At 36.8% G+C, this 12311-nt stretch overlaps 1 protein-coding gene across 1 annotated transcript; it reads right to left on the bottom strand.

Annotated features, from left to right (window-relative positions):
* Nucleotides 1–10199: 10199 nt before the first annotated feature.
* Nucleotides 10200–10949, bottom strand: LOC105048460 (uncharacterized). Its single transcript, XM_010927764.4, has one exon. The coding sequence runs from the start codon at nt 10876–10878 to the stop codon at nt 10438–10440; it is 441 nt and encodes a 146-aa protein (XP_010926066.1). The 5' UTR covers nt 10879–10949; the 3' UTR covers nt 10200–10437.
* Nucleotides 10950–12311: the final 1362 nt, after the last annotated feature.

Genomic DNA, 12311 nt, shown 5'->3' with positions numbered 1-12311 from the left:
CAAAAGCAATGTGCATTGTACTAATGGAACAATAAAAAAATTATAAATTTCAACAGTAACACTAAAAAATTTATGCAATAAATATAACATAAATTATAAGTAGTTAAGCATGCAAAATAATATTAACGTAAAATAATAATATGAAACCTAATCCCATGTCGAATATCCTTCACTCTCTCTCTCACATCTTATAAATTCACAAAAATCAGCACCGTAGAGACAGTCCCACAGATAGGGCTAGAAGTGGGTCAGACCGCCAGAAGGCCCATCGGGCCGGCCCGAAACCTATGAAGACGAGTTTCAAACTCGGCCCAAACCTATTTAGGTCGGGCTTTAGCCAAAAAAATAGGACCTGTTTGGCCATCGAGTTGGGCTCGGGTGAATATTTGGCACAGCCCAGAGCCGACCCAATTGGGTTCGGATCGATTAACCCCTCTCTCTCCCGACCCAATCCGCATTTTAACTTTTATATATATAATAAATAATTTTTTTTATTTTTTAAATATCTTTTATCTAAAAATATTTTTTTCTTAAATATTTTTTTTCTAAACATTTTTTTCTCTAACAATTATTTTTCTCTTAAATATATTTTATCCTAAATATTTTTTTTCTAAAAATTACTTTTTACTAAACATCATGCACCCGTGGCCTGACCCACCCCCTGCGGCACCATCGCCATCACCTACCCCCCACCACCCGCACTCGGCCCCCGTGACCCCCGCTCCGACGGTGCCAGCACCGTCACCTACCCTGCACCATCCGAACTCGACTCCCGCTCCTGCAGCGCTAGCACCATCACCCACCCCGCATCGTCCAGACTCGGCCCCTGGGACCCCCGCTCTTGCGCCATCATCGCCATCACCCACCCCCCGCCACCCAGACCCATCCCCCGCAACCCACACTCCCATGGCACCGTTGCCCTTACCGACCCCCGGTCGCCCTCACCAACCCCCCCGAACCCCCACTCCCACGGTACCGCCGCCCTCACCCAACCCCCGTGACCCATCCCTCGTAGCGCCGCTACCCTCTCCAACCCCCCGCGACCCTTGCTGTTACGGCACCGCCGCCCTCACCCACCCGCACCTCCTCTGTCGGTCTCCCCCCCACGCTCCTCCCTTCGTTTTCTTCCCCTCTGGTATTCAAAATTTCTTAAATATTAAAGAGAGGGAGAGAGAAGCACCCTTATCTCCGATGGATGGCAATGGTGGCAGCTAAGAATCCGACGGAAGCGATGGTGGAAGCCGACGATGATGGAAGCCCACGGTAGAAGCCCGCGACGGTGGAAGTCTGCACCGGACAGTGATGGAGATGCAGTCGCCGGTGGGAAGAGGGGGACAGAACTCGAAGAGAGAGAGGGTTTTGCAGGAGGAGAGGGGGAGGGAGAAGGGGGGAGAGCTCGAAAGGGATGCGACGTTGACTTGATCTGTAATAAATGAACAACTATTAACGATGAAAATTTGCATTACTAATACACTTATTCACAGTAGAAAAGTAATTTTTGTCATCAATAAGGTCCGCCAAAAATTTTTCACAAAAAATTTTTTTTCTCTAAAAAAATTTTGCCCAAAAAATTTATAAAATAAATTATTGACGATTAAAATAAAAATATACATCATTAATAAGGTATTAGTAATGAAAATATGATTTCCATCACTAATAAGTACCGTCCAAAAAAAATTTTTTTCTCTAACAATTTTTTTTCAAAAAAATAAAAAAATTATTTTTAAAATAGTTTTGTTGACAAAAATTTTTGTCATCACTAAAATTTTTTTTTTCCATTAATAAATTATTTTCTTCATAAAATTGATTAAAATAATATTTTTAAAATATGATTACCAATAAAAAATAAATTTTTATCATAAATAATTTTTTTGTAAAAAAGGTTTAAAAAAATTAAAGACTATTTGTGATGAAAATTTGGTATGCATCACTAATAATTTAAAAAAAATTATTCCAAATTTTTTTAGTCTAAAAAATATTTTTTAATAATAATTTTATAAAAAAATAATTTTAAAATTTTTCCATCAAGATAATTTTTCATCCAAAAAATTTAACAAAAAAGGATATTAAAAAATATTCATGATGAAAAATAAAATTAATTTTTTTTAATCTAAAAATTTTTGATCTAAAAAATTTTTTAAAAATAATTTTATCATTAATTTAATTTTTTTATTAATCAAAAAAATTTCATATAAATAGTTAATTTATAATTTTTTCTTCAAATTTTTTTTAAAAAAATAAATAAATAAATATAATTATGATGAAAAATTTAATTTATGTCGCTAATAATTGTTATAAGAGCAGCTCTTTGACTTCCGCAATGGAATGAACATTATGAAAAATTGATAGTTTTGAGGTCTTTAATCTTTAAAAAGCTCGTCTTCTTTTTGGAGTCCTCATTCTGGAAGTTGGAGTATGAAAATATTGCAGCGATTCTGAGATCGCAAGAGAAATCCATCAAGATTAAGATTTGGAGGATAGGATAAGGATAGAAAGTTAGAGGTCCAGAAGCTCGTATACTACATATGAGGATCGAGCTTGAGAAATTCAAGAAGAATTATGTGAGCATCAAAGAGCAATTAACTAGAATCAAAGCAAATCTGTGGATAGTGCAAGTTGTATTATAAAGTACAAGCTCATATTTATGCTTTGCATTGCTAGAAGGATGAGTGTTCGTATTATTTATCTTCTCATGATTGGAACTTCATAGAGATATATTTGAGCGGCGATCGATGCAAAAAGTATCATATCTTTCGAGATCCTAGAAGTCATGCTAAACTGCGCTGTTTAACTATATAGTTTTGCATAAAAGGAGGCTCTTTTTATGCAGCTTAAGGCAAATACTCCATCAGAAAGATTCATTGATATCACTAGTAACAGTGACAGCAATGAACAGATAAATTTTATGTTACAAATAAATGTATAGCTCATTTTATTCAAAAAGATCTATTTATTCTACTCCGTAAATATCATCTATTTTTATATAATTTTTTTAAACAAAAAATTTGATCTATATCATAACTCATATTTGCTTCTTTACCATATAAAAGGATAAAAGATGTATACAACTGCTACAAAAAATAGATGCAGTTGCCTTACACAAAATCAAAAATTTAAATTTTATGATTTTTTTTAAATTTTTAAATATTATCGATAAAAATATTTTCATCGTAAATAATTAAGTATTTATGATGTAATTTTTTTCATCATAAATACTTAATTATTTATGATGAAAAATTTTTATCGCAAATAATAAGTAACTTTCAATTTTTTTAATTTTTGATTTTATAAATATTGGCATCAAAAATATTTTTTATCATAAATAATTAGGTATTAATGATGTAAATTTTTTTCATTGAAATACTTGATTATTTACGATGAAAAATTTTCATCGCAAATAATAAGAAATTTTTGATTTTTTTAAAATTTTAAATTTTTTAAATATTGACAATGAAAATATTTTTATCATAAATAATTAATATTTATGATAGAATTTTTTTATTATAAATATTCAATTATTTATGATAAAAAAATTTTATCATAAATAATCAATATTTTTTAATTTTTTAATTTTTTTTTGAAATATTGATGATGATAATATTTACATTGTAAATAAATTTATTGGTGATCAAAAAATATTTTTATCTTAAATATTTAATTATTTATGATGAAATATTTTTATCACTAATATTTAAAAATTTAAAATTAAAATAAATGACACATTATTTATGATGAAAATATTTATCGTAAATAATTAGTATTTATGATGAAAATTTTTTACACTCGCTGATATGCAACTATTTGCGATAAAAAATTATTTTAGTCGTAAATAGTGAATTATTTAGGATAAATATTTTTTTCATCATAAATAGATTTATTGACGATAAAAATATTTTTATTGTAAATAATTTCGTTGCAAAAAGATTGTTTTCTTGTAGTATTGGTGGTATATTCCATAACAGATAAATCTCCTTAATGGAGCTGACGCAATTGTGAACGTATCTCAAATACTTGGATGGAATTTTGCTTCTATGGGATTATGTGGGCCACCATCTCCCAGACCTCATGTGCAGTCTCCAGTAGCTGCACACTTCTAGTCACACTCTGTGTCATGGTATTAAGAAGAAATATCAGAACAACAGAGTTCTCTATTCTCTATTGAGCCACATCTTCTCACCATTAGCAGGCTTCCTCTTCATGCCAGTGAGATATCCTTCCAAACCTCATCCTTGAACAAGCAGACGAGTGCTCCTCTCTTATTGCAGATATATTGCTAGGCTATTAAGTTTTACAGTTACCTGAAGAACATTCAGCGACCCACCATCTTTTGATGAACTACAGATGAGTAGCCACTGTAATAAGCCGACATAGTAGACCTTCAAGATCTTCCACAGTAATTGGGTTGGACATCTTCCAAAAAAAAAATCATGCATAATTTCATCGACACACTATCGATTAATCACCACATACTCCTCAACTACAGACTGTCAAGCATCCAGCTATAAAATTGGACTTTTTTTTAAAAAAAAAGAAAATCAACTATAAAAGAAGAAAGGTACTAACCTTTTGCTGTCTTGATCCCGTGGTTCACGAGGGAATTCCATTGGCAAGGAAAGAAGCGGGGGGGCAACGAGTCCCAAGGGGGGGTGGGGGGCCGTTGCTGGTGATCGGGGCGGATGAGGGGAGGGGGAGATGGGGATTAACCGAGGCGGGAGGCGAGTGGTGGGAGGGGGGGCCGTTGCTGGTGATTGGGGCGATGAGAAAGGAGGGGTGGCGGTGGCGTCGGGGGCGACGATGGGCGGCACGGAGGGGAGGGGTGATGAGGCCGGAGGAGGGGAGGGTGGCAGCAGAGATTAGGGAGAAGGGATTGGGTTTAGGGATTGAGGGATTTAGTGTTTTGGTGTTGATGGGTTGGAGAGAGGAAGGAGGGATTGAGCATGAGATCGGATAATGGGGAGGGAGTAAAAAACTGAGAGCTGTGATACCATGATGAATGTGGAGAGAAGGATTTATTTTTCAATACTCAAGAGGATATACAAGGGGCCCATTAATACAGATATGTAAACTCAAATATAGAAAGAGAATAATAAGAATATGTCAAGGAATAATATCCTAGGATCCTTATTTAGATACATTTCTAATTAGGTCCAATCTTCCGACACAAAGAAAGTATTTTTAAAGGCATCAAATAAGTCCAAATAGTAATTAACGTGAGATGCTGCACTGTGATACCTGATTGTAAAGGTTATATTTAGGTCAACATTGGAGGGGAAGTTTTTGCTTGAAATAAGTCTCGTTGGAAGGCATGGGCTTCTCTTAGGTGAATGATTCAACTTACTATGGAATTCCTACTGATCAGTTGCTGATCACTGGGTGGTGTGTTTTGAGATCCCTCTCCATTGTTCTTCTGTTGGTGCTCACAGTAATGCAGCTAAAGGATTTGTTTTCATCTGTAAATTATCTCTGGGCCAATAATTTTTTGCCTGCAATCATTGCAAGTGTATGACATTGTATTTTGTGTGGTTTTGGCTGGATGTAAGTTTGTTGTGGGCTCCCAGGATGGGTTAGCTTGTCAAGTCTGCTGGCCTTCAAGCTAAAGCCTGCTTGTTAACTCCTTGCAAGCAAGTTTAGTTGGCTGCTATCTTGTTCGTGCTGTGTTAGCTGATGAACTAGTCGGTAATATAGATTGTCTGATATTCTAGAGGTGGATTGATTTCTGGATGATTTGCCAACAGTACGTAGTTGATAAGAAATAGTTTCATATATGAATCTTGTCCACATGCTTAATTGGCGGATCAAACACTCGAAGAATTAGCTTCATCAGTATTTTCTGACTTCCCTAACAAATTTTTTGCTGTATTCCTTGATGCTTTATTGACGAACCTCCGAGTTATCTAGTCTGTTGGATGTTTTGCTCGGTGATTGGTATTAAATTGGCAAAAAAAGGCTGGGCCTCTAACTCAAATTGTCTATTTTATGGTGTCAATCCTAAAACCATTTTACGTTTACTAGTCTGATGTCGCTTTGCCTAAAGCATTTGATTCACCTTGAAACTCTATCTCAGGATTACTAGTTGGCGGAAGAACACTAAGGACCTGTGGACAACATGGGGACAAGAAAAATTAAAAGAGAGTTGAGAAAGGAATGGGATCGATTGGTATTGGCAGTGTGTTGGCGAACTTGGTTGGAACGTAACTCCCGCATCTTTCAGCAGAAGGAAGCCTCCATCAACTCCACTTTGCACAAAGCTCCACACTTTTCACCAATAGGAGGTTATTTGCAGTGAGAAGACTAAACAGAGTCACCTGAACATTGCTCAGCGAGTACATGCTCTCCAACCTAAACAGGGAATTTAAATGCCTCCCTTATTTCGTTGGAGTTTCAGCTTAATCTTTTCAGCCCACTTTTGTGCAACTCTGTGTTGTTTGACTTCAGCTGCCGCTGTACTTTCTGAAACTCTCCCACTGTTTGTTTTCTGTGTCTCTTTATCCCTGTAAAATTCTTCGATTGCAATAAATCTGGGAAGCTTTCACTTCCTCCCTATTCCCATATAAAATAATAATAATTAAAAAATGCATTACTAGTTTGATGTAAAGACCTCATGTGATCTAACACTCTCAGAGCAGTTGAGGTTCCTATCAAGGGCATCTGAGGGTTAGGGGTTCTTCTGTAATGAATTCAAACTTTATTTAGTTTCTTTTGCTTCATCCATCCGAGGTTTGCCTGGGTCTTTGCAGTATGTTGATCTATTTTTTAGTGGAATCCGTTTGCGAGGGCTTAGTCATTTGCTTGCTTATTTTCTTTGTCCTGAATATACTCCTCTTCCGGTTATTTTATCAATACAAATTAATAGGGTTAAGCTTACAAGCTACAACTATGTGTGAGTCCTCCATGGTTTTCTTGGCGCTGCCTCTAGCACATATGGATGGTTCTTAATTCTTACCGGTCGTTGTCAAGTGAAGTAACCGTACCCGAATAAATCCATGGAGGAGCCTCTTATTTTTATGCTCAGCCTCTTCCTTTATGACGACTCCTCTTGTTGAGTGATTCATGTCAAAAAGATCTAACACCAAATTGCTTCTTTGGAATACTTCCTAGCCTATATGTCACACTACCAATATAAATGTTAATAAGCTTAACCGAAGTTCTCATAATCAAAATGAGTGAAGAGAGAAAGGATCCTAAGAAAAAAAAAAATCCCATAACTTTCAATTGTTATAATAAATTAAAAAAATTATCTATAAATTTTTAAATTGATCTGTACTTATTTTTAAATTTTTAAATCTCTCATATAAAATAAAATCTTCTTGAACTGCTTAAGGAGGTATTGTTAGGTCCCTACCGTTCAATCATATAATCGAATAATAAAATTATGTAAACGGACAAGACAACAGTGTAATCAAGATATATATATATATATATATATATAATCTGAACATAAATCTGCATGATCAATTATTGAAATTAGATAACCAGATAACTGTGTAATCTGTGTAATTTAAACATAAGACTGTATAATCTGAACATAAATTTATGGATGTCAGGGATCTAAAAAATATTTTTTTAAGTAGTTCAAAAAGATTTTATTCTATTTGAGAAGTTCAAAAACTTAAAAATAAGTTCAGGTAAATTTAGAGCCCTATAGATAATTTTTTTTAATGAATTTGATTGGACACCATCTCAAAATCAGGGAACGCATAGATATAGCTTGGTCAAAGGGGCAGCCACCGGCTAGAGTTCGAGCAGACGCCGTTTGCGGCATTGATTCGGTGAAAGCGGAGTCCAAGTTGTGGAGTCTGAGCTCGAACTTCCTGAATGTTGACTTTGACTCCAACGAGGCATTATGTGACCGTTTGCAATGGTGGTTTGGAAAGCAGCGGTTTTTCTGTGACTTGCTCTGACAAATAAACTTCATACTGAAGCGGTGCTCTGACAAATAAATTTATTTCGTCCATCCTCAAGATTTGTTTAAACATAAGTGGCTGGCCTTCCAACTCCCACTTAATTTGGTCCTCACCGGGGCAAAAGAAAATCCAACCTCAGCAAAGTCAAGTCTGGGACCAACTTATGATGGCACTTCTTTCGGCACGTTTAGAAGGAACCTAGGATCCTTTTAAAGAGAACATGCTCCATATGCGCAACTCCATAGAAGACCCTCCATTCTTTTTGTCTTTGGGGGAATCTCGGGTCAGCCAAAGAAGTCAAAGGGCATCACAAGATCTGGTCTTCTCTCTGACATCGCTGCTTCCCCAACGCAAAGTTAACTTAGAAGTCTTCTTTTGCTCTTTTCCTTGTCTGTTTGCCACCCTTCAACAGTTGGCTGTATCCTTACCAAAACGCACCAAAGAGAGGGAGGAGAGGGAAAAAAAAAAAAAAGATATCCAAGCAAGACTCAGCAGGATAGCCTGAAACTGATTGCCAACCAAGTAGTAATTTTACCATGTTTCATGGATCCCGCTGAGATAAATCTCTTTTATTCAAAAAAATAAAACGTGCAGCACCTCACAAAGAAATATCTCTCTACTCCCCGGAAGTCCAACTTAGAGAGACAAAAGAAGAAAAGGCATAAAAAATAAATTATCCAGATCCAAATATTTGGAGAAATATGATCTTGTTATTTTTCTATTTCCAAGAACTAAGGTATGAGGAAGTTTGTCCCGAATTAGAGTGACAGCGGATTCAAATCCACTAATTGCCATTCAACAAACAATAACTTGAATCAGCTATTTAAAACCAGTAACATCGAATGGGACGAATTGGGGAGTCACCCACTTCACTGATATGGAGCAACCACAACTTGACAACGGTGGGGATTGCATTAGTCTGATCACGTGGATAAGTACATGGAATGGTGTCTTGCATATGTCCGTGGAATAGTGGGGATTACATAAAACAAAACTCGAGGACTAACGGCGAAGCTTGGTCGAGCGTACATCAGAAAGATTTGAAGCCGACCCACCAACTTGCACGCGTCAGAGCCGTAGGTCTCTTAGTACCACTTCACCCACTCCCTTCAATCGGACGGCGGCTGGTGCACCTTCTCCGGCCATCTTCATCTCGTGGATACATCCAACCGTTAGCGGGGGCCCCTCTTTGCGATCAGTGGAGAAACGAGAAAGGAAACGGGACATCGTGGTGCTGCAGGAGAAAGGGTCCGGTTTCCACCGGCTTCGGCGGAATCATGGTTAAGTTCGCGATGATTGCCAGGAGTGTGAAAGATTATGAGCACCGGAGAAACGGGAATCGCTTCGTATCCTAGATTAGGAACTGGGAGCGGAGCATCTCAAAGATCTACTGAACCCAAGAGAGTGGGATCGCGTGACGGGAAACGGTTTATTCTGGACCCGGCGAGCGAGCCAAAGGGAGCCAGGGGAATCGGGTGCGGATTACGCGCAAGAGTGGAGCGTGACACGCGGAAACTTAAGTGCGAAGGTAAGAATGGCGTGTGGGGGTGTGGGACGCACCATTGTCTCCTTACGCTCCGTTGTTAACGATGACGACAGAAGATTGGCAGTAACCCAAGATAAATAGCGCAGGAAAGGGAAAGTTCATGGTCGTATTAAGTATTTTTTTTATCTTTTATTTATATCTTATATATTAAACAAGATTTATCATCTAGACACCACACATCGTACCAATATAATTTTATTATGATATTAATATATGATATGGTATGAAATGGCAAAATGTAATATGAGACGGCATATCGCTTCTATACCGTATGATATGATATTTATTGGCATGATAAATTTTATTGTGAAGGGATGGAATTTATGCTGTGGAGTAAAATCCTTTTGGGATTTAATTGGAGCAATAATGATAAAATTAAGTGAAGTTAAATTAAAGAATAGCTAGAGGCAGAAAGATAGCTAAAGAGGATAAATTTCCTTTCCGCCACGGTTATATCATCCGGGCTTACTTAGATCCTCACACAATACAACTCTTAATTTTGTTCATTTTTTGTTGTTTGGCAGCATAACTAAGAAATAAGAGGCTTATTAACTGCACCTCTCTCATGGCCTCATGGGTTACAGCACTTATCTAATAGACTCTATAGATCCTGACTGCATTCATATAGATTATATACTTTCTTTATATATAAATATATTACACATCTGCTTCCTAGTGGACAACCTAAAAATGTTCTGGTCCTTGCCTGTTTATCGTGTTTGAATACTCCCCAACCGAACTCCATAACGTCCATATTATTTTATAAATTCATAATCATTAGATGATTAAATAAATAATGCACTCCTTGTTCACAAAAAAATGCCTACCATATCCCAGATTTGCAACTTTACCATAAAATATCCCAAATTAAGAAACGACATCGTCGGACTTGCCTGGCCCAGAGATATAAACAACCAAAGAAAATAAGCTACCCTACGAACAAATTTCTTATTCTTGATCCACAAATCTCCACCGTCAAGATGTTGATCAGCTAAGATGCAATCCGGAAAGAATGGCCCTGGACGCCTCCATCAAATGGTAGAAGATCAAGATGGCCGATGTGGGTACACTCAACGCAAGGAGTGCCGCCATCCCAATGGCCAAGCTAGGCCTGGTGTTCATCAGAAGGGTCTGGAGGAGGCCCAGCACCTCGCACACATCGGAGTCGTAGCTCGCGTAGTACCGCTTCTCCCAATCCATCCAATTGGACGGCGGCTCGTAGTTCGTCTCCACCATCCTCATCTCGTGGATCCTCTTCCGTAGCACGATCATGTTCTCATCGACGAGGTGGCCTTCGAAATCCGGACCGTAGGAGTCTTTCCTATGGGCAAATCGAACGGTCTTTCCCTTCGCCGGAAGGGGAATCGCATGCCGGCGCGGCAAGCTGGCCGGGAACTGCGAAGAGGAAGAGATGATGGAAGTCGCCATTAGATTTGAAGAGAGAGAGAAAGGCTAAAGATGAGAAAGAGCACAGCAGGATGAGATGGTAGGGCAGCCGTGGAGTTGGGTGTGCGTCTATATAGGCGTGGGCGAGCGGGGGAAAGCGTGTGGGGGCGTGGACACGTGCCCGTGGCGACCCAGTGGCCCGTTGCGATGTGAATATTATTGGTTGGATAATTTATCAATTAAAAAATATTAAATATGTGATAGGAACTGGGAAGCGTTGTCAAGGAGAAAAAAGATGTTAAATAAATGAGAATATGTGTTGTCATCGTACATGAAACGTAGAAAGTGGAGGAAAAAAATATTAAATTATAAGTGGTTCAGTGTGAATCGGGTCCGATCAATAACTTTTCATTGCGATGGAACCGCCTCGGTGGTTTCCGATGAGGATATGGACCGATGGCGGTACGTTCGCCAGTGGATGTACCATTTCATTTCCACTATTATCATGGCTAGTGTTTTTTAGTAATGAAGCAGCTTCTTTTCTAGATTTTTACGACTAGATGGGTAGGCAACGTTTTTCTTTTTTTTTTTTTTGTCTCTTTGATAACGGCTATCCAACTTAACAGTATCGTGGCGAGAATGCGCGGTCTATCTTACTCATTGTATTATCTGAATTGTTAAAAAAATTCTTATTTATTGATTTTTAGATTGATAGAATGATTCATTCTTTCAACATTTTCTAATTGTTGAATTAATCCAATATTTTTGATAGTTTTCAGAATACATTTAGATTTATGTATTTCAAACTTATTAGTAAAAATTTAATAAATCTATATACGTCAAAAACTAATAGTAGACTACTATGATGTATATTTTTTTTGTAGATTTTATTTTCTAATTTTTATGAATATGTTTACTCTAAAATGATTTAATAATCTAATTTTATCAGAAAAAATTGATGATGCTAAATACTGACGGTAGGTTTCATTCTATTATTATTTTTTATTTATTTATCTTTAAATACATATAAATGTAATTCGAAGTTTTTAGTTTTGATTTTAATATTTTATTTTTATGTTTATTTTTTGAATTTTTGTTAAACTTATTAGATGCTTTTAAAGTTTTGAATCTTAGTTAATTATTTATAAATGCTAAATTTGTGACTATGAATCTACCTAACCATGTAAATTATATAGATTCTAGTAATGCTATTGATATGCACAAGGAATACAAAATCTCCGACTCTAACGAGACACTAATGAAAATATGAGAGATAGACAATTTTAATTTTATTCTTGTTTGTCAAGAGAGGATTAATTTTGTTCTTCATAATAAAACATACCTAATTTTCTCTCGGAACTTGCAATGTTTGAAGTGGATTATTTACGTACCGTCTTTTGCTTGGAAAAATATATCCACTCATTGTAGGTGGCAAGAATAACATGTTTTGAGAGATAGAATTGGACAAAGCCCAA

The sequence above is a fragment of the Elaeis guineensis genome, chromosome 7 (assembly GCF_000442705.2).
Source record: "Elaeis guineensis isolate ETL-2024a chromosome 7, EG11, whole genome shotgun sequence".
In the NCBI taxonomy this organism is placed as follows: Eukaryota; Viridiplantae; Streptophyta; class Magnoliopsida; order Arecales; family Arecaceae; genus Elaeis; species Elaeis guineensis.
The sequence above is the reverse complement of the archived record's forward strand: the minus strand, read 5'-3'. Positions and strand labels throughout refer to the sequence as shown.

What these genes read in the sequence shown, in the direction of transcription:
- LOC105048460 (XM_010927764.4), bottom strand. Translation starts at nt 10,878, where the DNA reads ATGGCGACTTCCATCATCTCTTCCTCTTCGCAGTTCCCGGCCAGCTTG.